Source organism: Opisthocomus hoazin, chromosome 8 (assembly GCF_030867145.1).
Source record: "Opisthocomus hoazin isolate bOpiHoa1 chromosome 8, bOpiHoa1.hap1, whole genome shotgun sequence".
Taxonomy (NCBI): Eukaryota; Metazoa; Chordata; class Aves; order Opisthocomiformes; family Opisthocomidae; genus Opisthocomus; species Opisthocomus hoazin.
The window spans coordinates 63,000,711-63,023,572 of NC_134421.1; the positions used below are offsets into that span (position 1 = coordinate 63,000,711).

The window sequence follows — 22,862 nt, forward strand, 5'->3', positions numbered from 1 at the left end:
GTTGTTTGAAAGTGAGTATCTTTGTTGTGATAACAGGTTTTTTGTCAAAGATTACTGACAGAGCCAGGTTAATATCCTTCTGTCAGTCAACCATGTTGCAGTGCCCTAGGATGAGAATCTCTGTATACTAATAGGTGGGGTGGGTGGGGAAATCCCAGACAGAATAAAAGCTACTATTTTGTAGACATAATCTTGAGACATAACTTCTTAAAATACTTTTTTTCATTATTCTGAGTGAATGAGACATCCATGCACCAGTACATGCATCCAGTGAAAATTTGGAGTATAGCCAACAGAGTTCAGGGTCTTATTTAGCAGTAAAATACATCCAGTTTAAATCAGATTGAGACATCTTGAACATAGGTACTGCAGTTTTTACCCAAGCAAAATGTATACTGAACCTAGCAAACTAGCCGCAAAACTAGACAGTAACTGTTCATATCAGATAGTGAGACATTGTTTCAAAAAATAAAAACTGACAATTCGCATTGTATTCTCTCCAGATCACCAGAGAAAAAACAATGCTTGACCTTTATTTGGTTTGGGTTTTTTTTTTCTGACTGCAGATTAGTTCCCACATGAACAATGAACTGTGTCAATACCATCAGAGTGGCTCATAAAACACTTTCAGAAGTGGAGTTTCACCTGCCAGTCTGGTTTTGTTTCTCTGCCTGTTCTCTGCTGAGGAAAGCAGCTTCAAAGGGGAACTCAGGGAGTAGGAAACCAAGCAGTGATTAAGACAGATTGCTAATATTAATTCAGTCCATTTCTTCTTGCAGGCGAAAACAAAGTGCAGGATCCCCAGCAGACTTACATGCAGATGTTTCATTTCTAAGCCTTGACATGTCTAAGAGCTCATTTATGATTAAATATTTGATTTTGAAGAAGGTACTTTGCAATAACAACATGATCCTGAGAAATATTAACAATAAATAGAAGAGGCTTCAACTTGATGAAGATCTCATTTTCCCATGGTTTGGAAGTACCCTTGGGTAGGGAAAATGGGTTAACATCGGTATTAGAAAATCATCTATTCTACACCAGATATTCAACGTGCAATAATACTCATGACTGCTCTCCTTCTAGAGGGCATCTCATCAGGCAGATTTTCCACATAGAAAATGATATCTTCTTGTAGTAAATAGTTTACAGGATTTCTCCTCAGATGTCTTTTCTCCATCATGAAAACTCGTCCCAAGCAAAACAACTGTACCAAACTGTACTTTCACTGAAGTAGTTCTCCTCTCCTCACCGATATGTTGCTCAGGTTTGATGACGGAGACCAAATGATCCAGCCTTCGGACTAACACTGAACCTCGGGACATTTTTGGATCTTTGTTTCATAACTTTATCAGCTCTGTTGAGCAGTGACTTTTTTGTATGCAAGTCCTTTTCTAAATACGTAGTTAAATTTGCTCCAGCCTTTGCTTTCTAGTCAATCAAAATATACTGCTGCCGCTGCTAGCACACAGCTCCCTTTAGACCTTATTACACAGAATACAAATTTGCCTTAGTCTAGCAAAGTGTTCAATCATCTACCTAAGATTCATCTAAATCCTTTACTGCTGCGGTGGTATAGTGAAATTGAAGCAAAGGAACCTCTTCCTGCACTCTCGCAGAAAACAGATCACTAGAAACACTAATTATGTTCCACTGCAGAACGGTAAAATAATTATTTGTGTACAAGTTTATTGCAGAGAGAATAATTATTAAAAACTCTAGTAAATTATTTCTGTTTGAAAGGTTGATGGCTCCTAGGAATGTAATAGGAAATGTAATATTTACCTCACAAGGCCCAGCACCGATGGTTTCAGCCACAGCGCAGATTTCTGACTCATTCACAGTGATCTTCCCTTTGAGATATTGGTTGCATTTCTCATTTCCCAAAATAAACAGGTTTGCTACCCGGAGAAGGCCATCATAGTTAATTACTAGGATTGAAAAGAGAATGAAAACTTTATTCTATTTTAGTGGAAAAAAAAAATAATTGAAGATGCAGTCTGGATAAACTTACTCATGTAACTTCAGCTATTGTACTCTCTCTCCAGTACTCACATTTATGTCAATCCTCACTGTTATCATGCATTTGTCTTTTGGATTTCTTATATTTGCTACAAATAGGATTTGCAAGAAATTTGTTTGATGTGCATGTCTGTTCAGTTCTCTGAGAATATCTAGATAAGTTTTTTGTATCAGAAGAAAGGGCTGGTAACTACAGTTCACCAGAAAAAGTGAGCCTGAGCATGTTGTCACTCCAGTCCGTGGAGCAAGGATTTTGCTCCCTGCCTTAAACATGAGTTAATGTGTAACAGTGCCTGCCATGGCCTAGGCAAGGACGTGTGACTTGACAAATACTGTGGCAGAGCAGAGTTTTTCTTGTTCTGTGCTGGCTCAGCTACGCTGAATGACTTTGTGCCTGCAAGGGCAGAGCCACAGCTTTGTGCAATCTCCATTCATCAGTGTGAAGGTCAGGAAGCAGGAGCCCTGTGGAGCTTGCTCTTGTTCTACATGTCGAAAGACAAGTCTGTACAAGCTGCAAAGATAAATAAATGGACTGGACCTGCCCGTTCTCTGCACAGCCATCAAAAGAAAATGCCAAGCTTGCCCTTCACTGACTTACTATCCTGTTTTCTTGAAAAAATGGATGTAACCCTTCTTCCTTCCCTGACCAGGATGCTGTGAGGATTGTAATAAGTAGTGCGTAAAATATAGTGCAAAGTTTGGATGGCAGATGGTATGTATTTACTGTATTTACTTAACAACATTGCAAATTCCTTATCAGTTCTCTAAAGCTAAGCTTCCCTGTGACACTGCACCACGCTCCAGCCTGACTTCCCTGTCCCCCAGCCAGCCGTTCACCCCAGAGGATGGCTAATATGGCCTTGTTGGGAACATCAAGGGCAGTCATCTGGGAGAGGGCTGGTACGGATTACTTGCCATCCACAAAGAAATGCGGAGTAATGGTTACAAGGAAGAGCGCCTCAGAATTACAGTCCAGTTTCTGCTCTACTTCCAGGACAGCCTGGGTATGTTGCTGCTGCTTACTCAGGCTCTGTGGCAAAATGACATTTGAGCACAGTAATTATTGGAGTAATTATTGTCAACTGGCATCTATTAACTTTATCATCAACACATAATTATCCAGATATAGTATTTACCAGACTAAATAAATGTCTGTTCTCGCACATATTTGTATTTACTTCACACAAAAACTGTGTTTGATAAACATTAGTAAGGTTGCAAAGTCAAGTACTCAGAAGTTAGGAAATACCAGACTTAGGGCTGCCTGTGCATTCTGAGTTCACTGTCTTTGTGTATGTTAATTATGTCTTTGATTACATGATTCTGTCTTAGTTTTTCCACAGGGCAGCCTACTTTGGGGTACAGAAAGAGACTACTCAAGTAGATGAATTGCAATTTTTCAAAAAAGGTTTAAAACTCTGCAAAACAATTCTGCCAGATTTCTTAAACACGTAACTTTTTCTCATTCTTTGAAATGTTGGAATCATTTTGCCTGTCACTGAAACAGAAAAAAAAAAGGACTATTAAAAATATTTCATATTAAATGATCTTATATAAAATGCTCAAAGATTTAAAAAGTTACAAGAAAACCGAAACTGCATTTTATAACTAAAAGTGTTGGACAACTGTAGCATCAGGCAAGACCGGCAGCCTCACCTATAATAACAAGAGGAAGTAAGCTGCCAAGGTATTCACTTAGTTTTTAAAAATAGTGTCTTACATCCAGTGTATCCCCATCCATAAACACTGCAACTGGTCTTCTCTGGAATGATACACCCAGAAATAGGCAATCGGATTATTTCAACAAAATTTGTCAATATGGCAGGTCTGAAAAGAGAAAACAAATAATATATATAATGGATTTTATTTAACCTTATAAAATGCATCTTAAAAATGATGTTAAATCTATTATAGATCACAGCAATTAAAAATGCCATTTTTTTCCTTTCTTTTCCATCTTTGAAGAATATGATGGATTCTTCTACCTATTTTTCGTGCTACAGCTGTTAACTGTCAAAAGATTTCTTGAAATGCTGTCATCACTTTTATGCTATTTGACTGGGGTTTTCATCTTAAAAGTAACTAATGATGGCATTTCATTTGAATATATAGTTTTGCTAATATGGAGAAAGTTTGAAAGCTCACATATACACATGGATCTCAGTTACAATCCGGTGCTTATTCTAGAAATTAAAACCATATACTAGTCAATGTGGGTTGGTTATTTAAAAAAAAAAAAAAAAACAGAAAAAGTAAACTCAACAAAAAAGCCTCCTAACAAACCTAAATTGGTTATCAGGAAAAAAAATGTAGGCATGATTTTTCAGAAGTAACATCTGTTTTCTGAGTAAGGTAGATGAACCTGCATTTCTGCATACATGAAGTAAAATTTCCTACAATTGGGAGTTTACCCCATGGAGACATCATCTGCAGTATCAGAGACAGTAAAGAGCTGAATTTGCAAATCTTATTTAGGAAGAATCTCATTCTTCAGTTGAAAATCCTGGAATTGGCAATAATAGCTACTAACCTGCTAAGTTTCAGTAAGACCAAATCTGACCCTGCAGGGCCGTACACCAACTGAGAGATATTCAGAACTTGTCTATGCTTCTCCTCGCCCTTTCCTTTGATATTATGGACTCCAAGCCAGGCTTTGTAGTCTTTCAATTCTTTGTACCTAAATTAGGCAAAATTGGTTAGGATTTTGCTTAATGTATAATAAAATAACTCATAAAACTCTGATTAATATGATTATCATAGAAGATCTTTAATACTCTTCACAAGAAATTGGTTTATGCTGCCAATTGCTATTCCAAAATCAACATGCTTGGATATAAGTTTTTGATCTGAAGCCACTACATAATTTTATCTTTATTTGTCACTAAATTCTAGTATTTGTCTCCTAACAGTATCCAAGGATTTAGATCCTTGGACAATATGAACCTTTGAACTTTTTGAGATTTGCCCCAGTTTTCTGTTTTATTGTGTCCAGTTAAGCAGAAGCATGAGATTAGTTTCATAAAGAGGCAATTGTTTAAGCATTACACTTCGAAAACATATTTATATTTCTATTTCTATGTAAAATAGTCAGAGCTACTTTAGAATAACAACAATAACAGAAAATACCAAGGTCCCACAGGACTTTTAGATCAGCAAAGCAGCGCTAAAGCTACACAGGAGGGAAAACTGCTGCATTTAAGTTGAAGAAGTGTTGTGATGGTAAGTTCCCAAAAATAGATGTATTTCAATATTGCAAAGCTGCAGACTACTATACCGAGAAGGGAAACACTGCCTTGCTGTTAGAACCCACTCCTCCTTTATCAAAGTACCTCCGCAGATATGCTTATTCCTAGGGAAAAAAAAAAGAAGAAAAAGAACAATTTTTTTCTTTTAAAAGTAATAGTGTTAGTTTCTGAAGTCAAACACATTAGTGTACTTTTGCTCTCCACGCTATTTTTGCTGACTGACAGCCTGCAAAAAGATATCTCTGTCCCTTTGATCTACAGTTTCAATACTTCTACTAGTACGACTTTACAGAAATTTACTCCAATATGTATAAACCAGGAGGAAAGAGAAATTCAGTTACTCTGTGCATTTAGTGGTTTCAAAGCTGAATTTATAATAAGTGACCTAATTTTAAAAACAGTAAAAAAATAAAAAAAGCAAGTTAATTCTTTGTAATAGGAACTGAAACATTCAAGCAAGTCCCCAAACTGCCACCAGATGTAAACAACCTTTGGTCATTATTCATGTAGGTATTACTCAAAGCATTGACCTCAAGGTGGAGAGTTCCTATTTGATTACAAGCCCTGTGAGATTTCTGTGCCCACATACTTCAGTTGGAAACAATCTGCAATGTATGACATTCTACATGTGATTATAGAAAACCTGCAGCATAATACATCAAGTAAAATTAAAGCAATTTAGCATGACAGTTCTTTCAAAAATAAAGATGACTGTGGAATGCGGATTAATTAGTTTCCTTCTTTGTGCCTCTAAAATCACATTCATTTTCTGCAGCTCTTTGGAAAATGAATCAGAATTGTCAGCAATTAGGGAAAATCTTAAAATCTCACAATGTATAAATTCAAATCACACAAATGCTCAAAGCTTTGCAAAGAACTGCTGGAAGGAGCCCAGACTCTATATGGAATTCAAAGACAGCAGAATAACGCAGATGCTTGCCTCTTTTTTTTTTTTAATTGTATTTTCATTGAGGAACAAAATATCTGATCCAAAAGGCTGGATTCTTTTTATAATGTAGATTCTGCCCAGTTTTATTATAAAAATGTCACAATCAGGAGTATAAATGTGCTGTTACATATTATGTTAGCATCACAAATTATTAAAAGGAATTTAAAAGATTGCGTCATCTGCTTTAGAAGATTGACTAGTACACACAGGAAGATTAAATTTCTTATTTGCATGTGGAACAACTCCAGAGCTGATTCCATCAAATAGATTAAATTATTCCAAATGTACTCAAACATACCTGGTAACAGAATCTGGATCAGATATGTACGAAAATATGTCATTGATTAATTTAACACTTAGAGGTGGACCTTAGCTGCCAAATATGTATAGACGTTTCTAAGTATCACTAAGCCTTCATCATTCAGACATGGCAATTCCGTTTTGAGGTATACAGTTAGTTTTTTGCAGAAAGTCCTGAAATCATGAAGATTTTGTTTCAAACAACATTCTATTTGCTTCCTTGGTAACAATACAAAATAAAACTACATTTTTATGCCCTCATGTAATACTTAAAAATATAATTTGCTGTTGGAGAATTCCAGGAATCCCTTTTTCATAAAAGAATCTGCAATCATTTAAGCACTCATCTGCTTAATGGAATTTTATTGCATAGCACAAAAAACAGGTTCAACTACCTTAATATTACCTATGTGAATTTAAGACACCGAGATGTAATTCACCTTACCTGTCTAAAAGTTCTTGAAACATCAAGGCTGATTTAAAAATAGTGAAAAGATAAATTCCACATGAGCCACCAATGTGTGCTCACAGCCCAGAAGGCCAACTATACCCTGGGCTGCATCCCCAGCGCATGGCCAGCAGTCCGAGGGAGGGGATCCTGCCCCTCTGCTCTGCTCTGGTGAGACCCTACGTCTGCTGGAGTCCTGCGTCCAGCTCTGGAGCCCTCAGCACAGGAAGGACATGGACCTGTTGGAGCAGGGCCAGAGGCAGGCCACACAAATGAATAGAGAGATAGAACACCTCTTCTAGGAGGAAAGGCTGAGAAAGTTGGGGCTGTTCAGCCTGGAGACGAGAAGGCTCCAGGGAGAACTTTTAGCAGCCTTTCAGGACTTAAAGCGGGCCTACAAGCAAGCTGGGGAGGGACTTTTTCCAAGGGCATGTGGTGATAGGATGAGGGGCAATGGCTTTAAACTGAAAGACTGTAGATTTAGATTAGATATAAGAAAGAAATTCTTTACTCTGAGGGTGGTGAGGCACTGGCACAGGTTGCCAAGAGAAGTTGCGGATGCCCCCTCCCTGGAAGTGTTCAAGGCTAGGCTGGATGGGGCTTTGAGCAACCTGGTCTAGTGGAAGGAGTCCCTGCCCGTGGCAGGGGTGTTAGACTAGGTGGTCTTTAAGGTTCCTTCCAACCCAAACCATTCTATGATTCTATGACAAACTTTTCCAGAGAGTGATTCAGCCCACCTATCCGGTTATTTAGTCTAGGAACAGAGTGGTGTTCCTCTAGAAATGTCTTTCTGGACCATCTGCTAAACTTCCAGAAAGGTCTAGTTCTGATTGGAGCATGTAAGATAGAAAGATTACCAAAGATGGGAAGGACCACCAGAATTTCACTAGCAATGAAGCAGTGTAGAAAATAGGCTTTTTACCTTTTTGTTTACTCCAGTTTTTCATTTAAGACCTATTTTACAACATGGTTTTAAGAGAGATGATGAATCATAAGCTAATAGAATTGAGCTGTACTTTAGTCTGTACCAGCAGATAAAAAAAGGCTTTTTTTGTTTACTTTTTTTCATGACAGATGATACTAGGCTGATGCATGAGATATATCTCCTGTTATACATTAATGATTCACACTTCCAGCTGATGAGTTATGAACCAGAGTAATGAACACAGGAAACAGCAATTCTGTGTTCTGGCTTTTACACAGTAGCAAAGTAAGATCTTCCACAATGTAATACACGTTTCCAGCTGTACATGTTAAGGTCTTGTTTTACAGAATGAAGATTTCCTTATAGCTCCTACTTATTTTTGTAATGCAGAATAGATTTAAATTGCATGCAATGATATGAGCAGAAAGCTAAATCTGACATGGGTATAAATCCTGAATCCAACACACTTCACAAGTAAATGCATTGCTGTTAAAGTGAAAATATTGAACTAAAACTCATTTTTTTTTAACAGTCTCTAAAATAAACAGTTTAATGCTGGACACTAAGTCAATGTTAGGAAAAGGTCTCAGAAGCTAATCAAAAGAGCAGAACGTTATGAATGCTTCACAAGCTCATGGGTGTAAGTTGGTGATAATGAACATATAAATATTTCACTAATGGACTGAACAGTATGGAATCACCTGGTGTTACAGGAATGCTGATTTTCTGCTTTTACAGGATTTAGCTGCAATCTAGATGTATTCTTTTACGGTCAACATTTTCTACAGTTCCAAAACAAATATTCTAGTAGATGTATTGTCTTTCTAATCAAAGTGATAGTTACCTGTATGTCAAACTAACCACCCATCCTTCGTTAGTTTGTGTTGGGATTCCGTTTACAACTCTCAAATGTTTTGTTGAGGCACAAGGAATGACAGTATCTGAAAGCAGGTCCAGAGATCACATTTTACTAAAAACAGTGGTAGGAAACCTGTACAGTTGCACGTAAGGACCACAAGAAGGCCAAGATTTCTTACACATTAACTTTCCTGCGCTAATGAAATATATTTCTAGAGCATCGAAACTACTTCAGTGAAGTTGGGTCAGTCTATATCAATACTCATAGGCAATATAAAATGCATATATTAAAATAAGTTTATTGTGGAGATTTATATCATTATAAAGCAAAAATTGAAAATCATTACCATATCTCAGCGCTGGCAAGACAGGACTCTGAGAATAAATAAAGGAGTATAATAAAGCTATTCTACATTTTCCTATTGTAAAAGCAATTTGTCCCAAGCTGCATGGGTTTTTTTATCTTTAACTGATCTTTCTCTTGTTTCCTAATCGGAAAGAAATGGCTAGTCTTAGAGGATACAAGACACGCACTGTGCAGTACATTTGCAAACTTACTTACCATCCAAGCTGGTTGTAGTAGGAGTTGTATCACCTTCACCTAGACAGACACATGAGATATCCATAATACAAAATTAAAACACATCTAAAAATTGAACAGTGTAGAAATAAACGGCAAATGGCTTATTATTAATTTTAATAACTCAGAAAGATTTAAATGTGAATGATTTCTTTCATACTCTGCAAAGCACAATTTAGTAAGGATTAACAAGAAGGCACAAGTTCATTCCAATACAATGAAATAAGAACAAAACATTTTGCAACTGGAGTTTCAATTATTTTTCTTCCAGGCTGAATCCTGAATACATCAGGCTATCTTCTGCTCAATTTATACGATTCATTCAAACAGGCAAATGTTGAAAAATGAAGTTGTGACTTTTCTATAAGCTTTCAAGAACTATAGAAGTGATTAGATTAAATCCAAATCAGATTTCATGAAAATTCTAGAAACTTCAAAAGTCCTTTTATGTTACTATCAGCAAAAACTTCTCCTTATCAAAACATGTTCTCCAAATCTGCTTTGGTTCTTCCATCAGTCCAAGTCAAAATACAGTTAAAACAAGGTTGCTTAAACTGCATTCAAAATTTTTGCCTTCATTGAAGTCTGCAGAGTGACTTAGCTTTATGAGCTAGAGGTAGAGGTGTAGCCACTGAAAATCTACAGGGATGAAATTTAAATAGTCTCACCCAACTAGATTTCCATCATTAAGCAAATACATATATGTAAAGGTACACAGTTACATATGCAGTTAAATTTCCATGTGTATGTATACATATATGCATATGTGTATGTACGTGTATATATATATAAATAAATACATAGTGCAGTTTGAAGAGACCAGTTAAAGACACCAAGTAAGTACACTTGGGAACTGCGAGCATTTTGTCTGAACTGGTTAAGGTGGTTACCAGTACCTGAGTGACCTACTAGTAGTTTAATACTAGCCCATATAAGTTACAGTTGTAAAACAGACATATTCCAGCTCTGGAGTTTGATTCCAGAAATCGTAATACACACCTTTGCTGTATACCCTACCAATGTTTGCTGTGAATATTTCCTTACGAATTCATAGATCCAGATAATGAACTCAGAGTGAGTGAATAAAATTTATATTTCTTCAGCTGTTGTTCTTTATCTACATTGACACAAATAACCTTTTGCACAGTTTGTTTACACTTCACATAGATGTTAAAATATCACCTGAGACTTCAAATATCACCTCTTAGAGATGCTGCAGTTCAGACTATGAGGAAAGGCAGCAGACTGCTGCTGGGAATGAATGTAACATTATCTTGAACCTCTAGAGATCACAGATATGCATTCAGACCTGTTCTCCCAGGATATACAGCACTCTTATTTAGAAACAAGAATTGAAGAGAAAAATTCTGAACATAGATGTGAATTGCATGTTTTTCAGCACAAATCTATCTTTTTCCACTTAGCATCAGTTTATTACTAAATTCCTTAGGATTGAATTCTGTTTATTCAAGCTATTTAGATTTTAACATTCATCTTTGGAGGACTGATATTCCTAATTCTTGCCAGGAGTTAAATCATCCCATAAATACCCAAAAGCAGAATCTTCTCTATATAGCGCATATGTTCTTCAGCATATAGAGAGAGTTATCCTAACTTTACAAACAAATACAGATCACATAAAGAGACTATGAAGCTTGTAACACAGAAGATAACTGTCCCTGGGTTTCTTGAGGCCACAGCCAGTGTTCTGACCACTAGACAATTCTTTGTCTCCATCCAGCCCTCATTCAATAGCTAGATCTGTTGGAAAATGTTTGACCATCTGTAATAGCCCTTTCACGCTCCTGCTGCATAAATAAGACTTGAAATCTCCAAGCTGGTCAAGGAAAAGGACCTCTTGTTCATATATTGCACAAGCAGCTTCTGTCCATTCCTTTCCAGTCATGCACAATTGATTCTTGATAGAAATATACATTTTCTGCTGCCAACAGACAACAGAAAGGTATGCATGTGTATGTGACACCACAGCTTCACTGGGACTGCACAGTTGACAATGCCTGAAGCGTAGCAAGTACTCACATCGAGAAATAGGGCAGTAATCCCAGGGAACAAGAGGATCTTCTGTGTAACACCAGGGACCATGAAAATCATCATCTGGATTGCGGCAATAGTTTTTCTTCAGTTTACTAACATCTGGTTCTCTGAATATTTGTATATGCCTACAGGGAAAAAAAGATTCAAACTGCTGAAAAGCTTTACACTATGGCCCAAAATTTCAAAGGTTAAAAGTTGTTTTGCTCCACGTTGTACTGTTAGCAGAACTGAGAAGCCTACAGGTCAGGGTTTAGGGCTGGTGAAAATCAAAGTGAAGACGAGGCCCAAATATTTGCTGGATCTGGGTCCAAGTTTCCTCTGGTTGATATTTTAAGCACTGCATCCACTGGACAGCTGGGAGGTTTCTAGATCTCCCATTCAAACTAAAATCCCTGGATACCCTCAGGACGGATCGTTACACTGATTAGAAGAGCACCTGTATCGCCCTCAGCAAATCTGCAGGCCTCTGGGAGCACAGGCACCTTCTCTCTGCAGATTAGCAGCTAGCACAAAGGAGAGCTGAATCTGCAAAGAAAGCTGAATCTTAGGCAAAGACAAACACAAGAAAGTTATCCAGAGTGAGCCGCAGGCAAGGAGAAGGGTGAATGGCTCAGACAAACTACAGTGACAGGTCACCCAAGTTGTAAACCTACATGAGGCACTTTAAAGGTGATGCTTTTGTGTAACAATCTGAAGCAGAGAAAGGTGTTTATTTCTGGCTTGACAGACAGAAGGATACTGGCTTCCTAGGTCACAGCTGCAATACTCTTTTCTTTCATAACCAACCACGCGTGCTGCTTCTAGCACACCCATAACCAGAGTAACTGCTGGAGTGAGGCAGATAACTCCCCAGAGTTTCCCAGATGGAAAATTTGTGGAAGTAAAGAGAAGAAAGGCTGATCTGTGCTCAAGATTGTCTGAATGCAGTTGCATCAAGCATCCAGCAGGTTCAAGCCTTTCATTCATAGCCAACTGAAGGCTTGTCAGAGCTCTCATAAGTCATGATCTTAAACCTCAGCCTTGCTTACATGGACAGCACGCTGGAACACATATGCTGTCTCTGACCCTGTGTGGGGAAAACCACATATAGTGCAGTTGGTGATTCCAGACAGTGCCACTGAAGTCTGCCTTACTGCTGCAATACAGCTTCCCCAAAGGCTGACTTACTGACTTAAACACTTTCACCTGGCTGACCATCAAGTCAGCAGCAGGAATCAGGGACAGCCAAATTCCAGAGGGCAATGACTCATATGTTGGGCACTATGACTGTGGCAATCATGAGCATTAACTCCAGAACATGTACTAAAAGTAATATAGACATAATCACATTGACTTTAGAAACTAAAGGAAAACAAAGAGAAAACTGTTTCCATCTGGGCCACTAATGTGTGTAATATCTCACACACAGCAAAATTTTTGATGAATCCCTGTCTTTGTGTGGTACCTGGAAGCCATTGTTCTTGTCACTCCTGAGATTTATTAATCTACTGCTCTGAACCAGCAGAGACAACACCGAGGATCCTGGCATGACTGAAAAAGTCTTGGAAACTCACAACTTCTTTTGTACTTACTGCTGATTGATCTTCACTTTAACAAATAAATTAAAGTGACTTGCCATTTTTGCTACCTGAATATGAAGCCAAAGTAATGATAAACAACAGGAACTGCAAGTTGCTTTAATGGTATTTGATGTCAATGTCATTAGATCATAGACTCATAATTCAATTTCAGGTTGCAAGGGACCTTTGGTGGTTTCAAGTCCAACCTGCTGCTTGAAGTAGCATGAGTTACGAGATTAGATTGATAAGATAACCATTTCCTACTTTATTCCTGCTGTCCTCTCATAGAACAAAAATTTCAAGGATGAAGATGGAGTAAACCAGGTCAGAAAACTGAACACTAAGAAACGTCCCAAAGCCTGCAATTAGTGGTTAGCCTGAACAAAGACACATTGCATAATATATTTAAACACCGAGAGAAAAAAAAAAAAAAGAAAAAAAAAGAAAAAAAGAAGGAAAAAAAGATACTAAAGCTTCAGGGCATACAGAGCTATTTCAGAATCACTGCAGAAGAAAAAGAGATGCCATCTGGAGGCAGTATTTATTCAGGACTAACTGAACCATCTCTATTTCATACATACACACCTACGTAAGTCTTCAATATTCTTGTCCCATGTGGAGCAAGTTAGCCCAAACCTTGTCTTGGACAGATTCCCCATGTAACTCTTCCCATTGCCACGATAACAATCTGAATAAGAATGTTGAGACAAAAAGAAGTGGAGGGTGATTGTGCAACATTGCAACATTGAAGTCTTCCTTTCCATCAATAATTCAATTAATTAAAGACTAGTGTTACATTTAGCAAACACTATACAATATAAATCAGACAACTGTATAAATCAAATCAGAAAGAAAATGGGAGAAAGTTTTCAAATTTAGATACATATGCTCCTGCTTGAAGCTTTCATTCTCAGCACAGTAGCATTTTAAATTTTGTCTTACTTAGATAAACTGGGAAATTTTCTTTCATAAAAAGCTAACGTACGGTTAATTTAGAAGGGTGACGCAGAATATTCTAGAAATTGTCAGAAGGTGGTTTATGCAAAACAAAGCAAAAATGCCCCCTTCATCCTCCCTCCTCAAAAACCAGGCACTCTTAGCCTATTTGAAACAACTTACCTTTGTGTAGATTCTGGATACTGTCAACAGCATATAATTCCAGACTTAAGTTCTACTTTGGCAAAATCAAAAATCAACATGACTTTAATTTTAATGTAATTCAAAAACTTGCCTGTTCACTCCAGCAGAAGTCATGTTTAATTCATGAGCTTTTATCACAAGTCTGTTTGAGGCTTTTCAAGAGGATTGTTTAAAATGATCACTACTACAAAGACTTTTAGTATAAAGCATTTAATTTCATATTCATTAGTATTTTTGCTTTTTGATTCTTTACAAGAAACACAGAAAGAATGTCAAAGTTCAATTCCTTCTCTGACAGAACTCTTGCAACTGCAACTTTTTCAAATTTTAAGAGAAGAAATGGCTAAAATTTGAAGACGGAGACCTTAATGGAGCCTAATGTAGGGTCATAGGTCTGAGATTTTAGCCTCAGTTTGTACTCTGATTGACATCAGTTCTCAGGATGCAATATTACTCTTTAGAGAAATACCAAGACCTCATGGGAAAAAACATTTGCCTGAAAGCTCAGAGTAGACTTTACAGGCAGAGGTAACAGCCTGAAGCTAAGAGACTACATGGGAAGTCCCATGTGATTTTTTCAGCTCAACTCCTTTTAGACAAGGGGGTATATGGAAAAATAAACTTTAAAAATTACTTTTGGTGGCTTCATATGCAATTATAGAAAGACTGCGAACCAAGGAAATCAACTCAAATCTGGAAAAAGGCCTTTCAAACTAAGAAAGGTAAAACAGTGAAGCAGATCTCCAGCTAACACAAAACAGCACATAGATTCACCTTGTCTAAAAATCAGATCCAACAGCAAATCTTTGCTGCAGCTTTCCCGGCTGGAATCAAAACATGAATTGAGAAATTAATCTCATTTACACCATGATGAATCCCAAGTATGCAAATAAAGCCAAAGCGGAACACAGGTGTAATACAGATGTGCTGAGACCGACTTCTCCAGTTTTCAAGCCTGCCTATCTGCCATTTGGAACAGCACAGCATTCACTTCAAATCACATTATCACCCTTCCCTCTGTTACCTTGTTCATTTGATACATCGCACTTAGGAATCTGGGAGCAATAACCAATACGGATGTTTGGGTCAATGGTAAAACACCAGGGTGATTCAGATCCATCTGGATTTCGGCAGTAGTTCTCCCTCAAATCCCTATAAAAATAAATATGTTAGCTCACAGCAGGGATAATAAAAAAACACTGATGCATTCTATTGCTTTTTATTATGAATTAGCAATAATACAGACTCCTTAAGGTCTGTATGTTACTGATCAGTAGCAAGTGCAAGAAGATGATGAGCCAGTAAGAACACAGTATCCAGAAAAATATAGTAATTGTAATAAAAATATGGTTCTGGGAATTAATTTTCAGTGGATCTATGTTTTGAATAGATACAAGATTACATCTGAAGATTAAAAGTATTTTCAAAACAGCTTTTTTTTTTCAGGATTGTCCACCAAAATTTGCATGCAAGTTGACATTGGATACACCTGCAATCCATTACAAGTGCTTTTAAATATAAATATTACCAAAGTGCTTAAAATTCCTTATACTTTGAATGGTTCTGCTGAGTTTAGAGAAACAGTCCTGTAGACTGTCAGTGATTCGTTTAAGAAACTGAATCTTGGAATATAAAATAATGTACGAGGAAATTATATACAGCTGTTATCTTTAAAGTAAAAGTTAGTCACAAGGGAACACCTTTAAATGTCTCTCGCAGCTTGCATGAAATAGTCAAACCTCTTAAATGTAAGTTTTATTTTCCCATCTCCTGACAGGTGTTGCCATGTTCTGCACATCTCCATATTTCACTGTGTTTTTCCATCTGCAGCACTTATTGATAATAAATAACAAAAAAAATGGGCCTTGTACTGTAATTATTACTCATGTCAGTGAGTTTTGAACTGTACCAGCAGTTCTGCTGATTTTACTCAAGCTATTGGCCTGAATAGCTACTACTCTCTCAAGCATCGACTGAACAATCAGTCCTAATATCGTCAGGCCCTCTACGTGCTAGGAACATTATTAAAACTGCACAAGGGCCTAATCCTGCAGCAGCATTGCATAGGCACAGCACAAATTGGTTTAAGTGGTCATTTGTCTGAGAAAAACCTGCGGGATCAGGCTCAGGCAATAACCTGTAGGTAAATTCAAGATGGTCCTGAGATTGACAGAGGAGACTCAGGATCAATCCTGTTTTCCATTACAATGATGACGGAGCACTGGAACAGGCTGCCCAGGGAGGTTGTGGAGTCTCCTTCTCTGGAGATATTCAAGACCCGCCTGGACAAGGTCCTGTGCAGCTTGCTGTAGGTGACCCTGCTTCGGCAGGAGGGTTGGACTAGATGACCCACAGAGGTCCCTTCCACCCCCTACTATTCTGTGATTCTGTGATTCTGTGATTCTGTGATTTTCAGTAGGTATGTTACAATGCAGTATTCGGTCAGTAAACTGAACAACAGTAGTAAAGGGATTAAGAAAACAAACCTAACTGTTTTCCTCGAACAAGCCATTTTTAGAGAGATAATCCAAAATCAGACTGGAATCTTTTCTTTACCTTGGAAGATCCACACTATTAAATCCCAACACAACCCCAGACTGATATTTAGCCATCAATCAAGACACTTAGTACAAACCAGGCTTTGGGTCCATGCTGGTCAGCTAGGTTTCTTCTACACTCAATGAAATAGGGACTTAAAGAGCATGATTAAGGTAACTGCCTAAAATGAGTAGATTATTCACATCCTGGCAGTTTAGGAACTGCACAGAAAGGTTAGCATACAGTGGTCCTTCAGGTTAAAGTAGTCCCAGTCATGCAAGTACATTTAGTAATGAGACAGAAAAAGGATTAAAAAGATGGAAAACAACTGTTGTCAAATATTCTAAGTGTCAAGTATTGTCAATGAGATTAGTCTTAGGTAACACTTAGAACATATTAAGCTAAAGTCAGTAACCAAACTGCGAACAAGTACTTACCTCCACGAAAGAAAAACAATACTATAGATTCATAAAATCGTAGAATAGTTTGGGTTAGAGGGGACCTTTAAAGGCCGTCTAGTCAACCCCCTGCAATGAGCAGGGACATCTTCAGCTAGATCAGGTTGCTCAGAGGCCCATCCAACCTGACCTTGAATGTTGCCAGGGATGAGGCATCTACTACCTCTCTGGGCAATCTGTGCCAGTGTTTCACCACCTCATTGCAAAAAATTTCTTCCTTATAGCCAAGCTAAATCTACTCTCTTTTACTTTAAAACCATTATCCCTTGTCCTATCACAGCAAGCCCTGCTAAAAAGTTTGTCCCCACCTTATAAACCCTCTTTAAGTACTGAAAGGCTGCTATAAGGTCTCCCCGGAGCCTTCTCTTCTCCAGGCTGAACAGCCCCAACTCTCTCAGCCTTTCCTCCTAGGAGAGGTGTTCCAGCCCTCTGATCATTTTTGTGGCCTCCTCTGGACCCACTCCAACAGGTCCACGTCTGTCCTGTGCTGAGGGCTCCAGAGCTGGACACAGGACTCCCAGGGGGGTCTCACCAGAGCAGAGCAGAGGGGCAGAATCCCCTCCCTCGCCCTGCTGGCCACGCTGCTGGGGGATGCAGCCCAGGGTATGGCTGGCCTTCTGGGCTGTGAGCACACATTGGTGGCTCATGTCCAGCTTTTCATCCACCAGTACCCTCAAGTTCTTCTCATCAGGGCTGCTCTCAATGTCTTCATCCCCTAGCCTGTATTGACACTGGGGGTTGCACCGACCCAGGTGCAGGACATTGTAATGTACCAGCACTACTGGGGTTCGGATCCCAGTTTGGTAAACATCCATACACTTCACAATCAATTAAATTGGTCAATACATGCTTGAAGAAAAAGTTCATTAAAAACCCTACACTTTCACACAGGCTCATCCACAACTAATATTCTGAAATTCGAATAACTGATTTTTCCATGTTTATGTGGTTTTCAGCATCAGCAAGTACAGTAAATCCACCAGGCTGCAGAGCAGGGACAGGGATACTATGGTCTAATTTGGTGACATGAATTTCTAAACATTTGAAAACTAAGCTCTTTGGCCACTGCAGTGATACCCACATGTCTCTACTCACTTGCATTTGAAGTTCTCAGGAGTGATGTTGTGCTGGTGAGGAAACTGGGAGTCCCACCGCTGGCACTGGATTCCACTCCATATGGTGTTGACTGTACCACGGTAACCCTCACCCTGTCCCCGAATGCAAGTTGACGTCTCGGCTGCTGCATCCGTGCTGTTCACAGGTCTTTCATCTGCAGATACAGAGAAGTGCTGTTTCATTTTCTTAGGGCTGAGCCTGGCTTGGGATGTCAGGTGTGAACTCTACATTGCAGTTCAAATTGTGGTAATTGGAGTTCTTTGGTCAAAATGACAATTAATATCTTTTACAGAATAATTTTCTCTTCTTCACATTCACAACATCCATGAACCCAAAATGGGTATTAGACCTTATGCTAGTTTATCCACTTGCAGGCAAATAATCTATAAAGTCTGCAACATTTAAGGCCTTTTCTTTAGTGAGACACCTGGCCTGTGATATATCATTGAAGGTCAGGAGATATTCTTGATTACTCTTTCCAGTTCAACAGACATTTTCTTATTTGCTTAGCTTTACACAACTGAGTGACCACCCATGTACACACTGTTTAACATGTTACTACATGCTTGCAGGACTAAAACTCAGTTGATTTTCTCCAAAGACTTCCCAGAACATCAAGTCATAGGAAAAAACTGTGCAGATAAAAAAAAAAGACAAGTCCTATTACAAAGTAATGTGCTAAATCCTCCTTGAAGATTCTCTCTTTATGCCTCATATAGTTGAGGGAAAAAAAAAAAAAACAAACAGCCCAGCTTTTGGAAATCAAGGATCAGTGCTCTCTACAGAGAGACAAATGTTTTAAAGACCAACAGATTCATCAGACTCAAGATCTTTTACAGATGTTGATATACTCTGCATTCACCCTGGTGTGGGCTGTCTTGAACTAGATTCAGAAAAACAGTGGTTTTTTAAATGACTCATTCACGTAACTTGAAAGACTCTTTTATTTCTTATGCAATTTTCATAATTGCAAATTAATGGCAAAGATATTGCACCAGATATGTACAAAGTAGTACAAAACTAAATATACTACAGTAAGAACAACACTTCTAATGTCCCAAAAAGCTCCCAAAATAATACTTTTGTAAGTAACTGCTCATCTGTTGGTAATTGCTTTGTTCACAGGACTAATTTTATTAATTACCTTAAAGTGTTAGTTGCCAGCAATAAGTATTTTAATAAAGTTTTAAAATTAGCTTTCTTCAAATGGTCCAGTGATTAGAACGTATTTGTGTGTTACTCATACTATAGTTCATTCCTGGTAACTTCAGCCAGTTCTATGAACTTGCAGAGAATATGGATCTTAAGGAAACCAAATGTCATAACAGATGGGTTTGGCTGATTTGCTGTCTTATCTTCTATGTTAAAGATCACTTCCCTGTCAGAAGATAACATTGAGCTGTGCACTTGAATTATACATTTCTCCATGCTGGAGAAAATTTCCCTTTTTCTATTCATCTGTTTGATGTTTTTACATCAGTGTTTCACAGTCCAATTAATTTCCTGTCCTTCCATCCCAAGGCGTTTTGTCTGCAAAGGTTGTCCTGTTTCAATGGGATTGCGAGTTCCAAGCTCTTTCTGAAGTCAAAAGGACACTGCACTGCAACTATTACAAGAAAGCTTCTGCAGGCTGACAAATGCACCCTTTCTAGCGGATTCATCAAACAGGCATACAGCTAGTAATTGTATTGTTAATCATTATTATTCACTTTATAAGAAATTGGACTACAAAAAGACAAATTCATACACATAGCAGAAATAAATGGCTGTGTATTTCACACTTCCAGCATCACTAATACACGAAAACAAATTGGAATTCTATTCTAAGGTACTTCCTAAGGTGGTTAGACTGGACATTGCTGTGTCACATTCAAATATATATTAGTCTTTTAAAAAAAATACATGCAACACTTATTAAATATCAAAGAGAAGTGGTATACAATTTTGAAAAACATAGTTACCTGCCATAATAAATTTCAGCACAAATATGGCATCCTGACTGCATAATATTTCTTATGTAAATCAATAAATTACAACTACATAACTCTAGCAAAAAGTCTTCTTAAATGATAGTAATAATGCATAAAAATTCAACCTCATACAATCTATTACAAAGACCTTATTTATCCACAAGAAGTTACCATTTCAACTGTAATGAACTGTGTAACACATCTACTCTGTACTCAGTCATACTAGGGAAAAAGTAATTAGGTTGGCGTTTATGTATTTTTGTGTGTTTTCTGGGTTTTTTTTAAATCACATGCTTGAAATGAAATAACTAAGGCATCAGTTTAAGCAAGGCCATAGAGTTATTTTGCAGAGCATTCTTTCTTATATACCTACAGATACACAGCTCATCACTAAACCTTACACTACAGTGACCCCTATCAGTAGGTCACATTTTACAACAATTTGTACCTATGAAAATATTCTATTTAAAGGAACCAGACAAACTTAACTTTCACATTCTCATGAATACTTGTACAGCCAAGCCTCTACTAGAAAGACTTTCATTATAAAATGGCTAAGAGAAAAATTCTTTCAAAATCTGCAATGCATGATGGATTAACTGCTGCTACTGCTTTGTGGCAGCTCTCAACAAAAATACTAGTGATGAAGAGAAACATTAAAATGTTTTTATTTGAATTAATAAAATAATGCTATCTTTCCAAAAGGTCCACAGAATCCTCCCCAAACTCCTCTTGCTCTACCACTTGCATTCCCTACAAATGTCTAGTTTTCAAACATGACAAATGAGACCCCAAAGTATTTCTGAAGTTTAATTCTGAAATTATGAGGGTTTATGGTGTCAGAAATAATTTCTCCCATTCTGGCTCTTGAGTCTCACAGAAAGCTCAACAATTATCAAAAAAGGCTCACGAAATCCTCCATTCAGCTGGTGATTTCCACAAACAGGTGCTATGGGAACAGTCTCCCTTTTCATGTGAATGAAAGGTGGGCTGGATGCACACAGTGACATGCAAAAGCTTGAGGAGTGGCGCCTGCCTCGTCAGGCATTACAGAGGTGCTCTGCAGGCTATAAGGCAGCTGCAAACTTTAAGTGGTGCCCAGGTTGTCCAAGCCTACAACTTCAAGAGTCGTCTATGATTCTATGATCTCCTCTATGATTCTATGATCTCTCCTACTGGCCTTGTTCTTGAGGATAATTACTCTTGTCATACATCATTACATAGCCAATTATCTAAAGTTTAATAACTCTAAGTACAAACATCAGATGTGCAGTGCACTGGTGAAACAGTCTCGAGACCACACTCACCAGTTCTCTTACAAGGTGCAAACAAGATGAAGCTAAAAATCAGTAAGGTTGAATTCCCATCCTTATCCTAGCAATTCCTCTAAAATATAAATTCAGACCTGCCACTCCAAGCGTTTGTTCCAATGACAAAGCCATTATGAATTAAGTTAGAAGATTAATTTAATTTCAATAAGCAGTCCTTATTATGCAGGCAGGTACTTTAATTTCATATTAGAAGTGCCTTTTCTTTCTTTGCTCCAGTTCAGCTTTAATAGTTCTGAACTGAGATAAAAAGTACTCTTAGAGGAAGATCACAGAAAATACAGTCTTACAAAAGTTTATTATTTGTCATTTATTAGTTAAACATCACTTCTCATTCCCGTATGAAACTTCACTATGAACAGAAGAATTTGGTAATTGTCTAGCAGCATTTTGGTACCTTTGAACTTTATTGAACCTTTTTTTTTTATATTCTGGATGACTCAAATTAATATTGTAATTCCAATGGCTGCTTGAGGATTTCCTGTTAGTAGTATTTCCACCTTCACATGTTCACTCTGAAGTCCCCAACCAAAGTGCAATAATGCAAAGGTTTCCTTTTTTCCTTAAAACCCTCTCTCTTTTGGTGCTTCAAAATATATAACTTTATTAATAAAGGCCAGCTCATGCATTCATACATGCTTAAGTAAAGAGATGAAACATTATCCAGAGCTTTGTGTGTAAAGCCACAGATAGTCTTCTCAGTTCTGGTTCTCACAGTAATGCCAGCATGAGAGAATCAGCAGGGGCCTTGAGTCATTCTACAGCTGAAGTAACCAGTTAGAGTACTATTTCTGTCTTTAATCCCAATGACCCTGAAGAAAATTCTACACAAATTTTAGGTCAATAGTGAAACTCCTACTGACTTAAAAGGAAGTAAGGATTTTGCTGGAATATTCCTGTGCTTTCATGGTAACACTATCTATGTATTTTTGGAAGAAGACACAGTTGGAAAAGAAGAAGAGACCTAAATTACTTCATCAGGAAAATTTTTCTCTGCTTTTGCTTATATTGTTGCAATGTCTTTCCTAATGTGTCAGTCAACAAAAGGAAAATGTACCCTGATCTGTAACAAAATATTTTGAAATGTAGATTTCAAAAGATAAGAGGTGCCTAACCCAGCAAAGAAAGTGTTCTAAGTACAGCAAAGTCCGCATTAAGCATGATCCATGCAATTCTGTAAATGTCAGTAAGAAGCTTAAGTGACATTATGGGGAGAAGCTGCTCACGCTCAGTTAGACTGCCTCCAGACATCCCTAGCTCAAGCAATACAATCTCCAGTTCCATGTGGTACGACAACGGCAGTTCTTTTCTTTCCACGTCTCCTTCAGTGTACTATCTCACGGTATATGAAACACAGAAAAAAAAAAAACC

The 22,862-nt window shown here is 37.8% G+C and overlaps 1 protein-coding gene across 3 annotated transcripts in view; it reads right to left on the reverse strand.

Moving 5' to 3' along the window:
* Positions 1–22,862, reverse strand: part of HGF (hepatocyte growth factor) — a 63,540-nt gene that overhangs the window by 4,477 nt on the left and 36,201 nt on the right. For all 3 annotated transcript variants that reach the window (XR_012764855.1, XM_075428874.1, XM_075428873.1), the window contains exons 8-17: positions 18,173–18,347; positions 15,106–15,233; positions 13,527–13,629; positions 11,368–11,507; positions 9,310–9,348; positions 8,734–8,830; positions 5,297–5,371; positions 4,553–4,699; positions 3,743–3,849; positions 1,786–1,931 (exon numbers count right to left, since the gene is read on the reverse strand). Coding sequence is in view for 2 of the 3 variants with exons in the window: in XM_075428874.1 (XP_075284989.1) it covers positions 1,786–1,931; positions 3,743–3,849; positions 4,553–4,699; positions 5,297–5,371; positions 8,734–8,830; positions 9,310–9,348; positions 11,368–11,507; positions 13,527–13,629; positions 15,106–15,233; positions 18,173–18,347 (1,157 nt within the window). In the remaining variant the exon portion in view is untranslated. The remainder of the gene's footprint in view (positions 1–1,785; positions 1,932–3,742; positions 3,850–4,552; positions 4,700–5,296; positions 5,372–8,733; positions 8,831–9,309; positions 9,349–11,367; positions 11,508–13,526; positions 13,630–15,105; positions 15,234–18,172; positions 18,348–22,862) is intronic.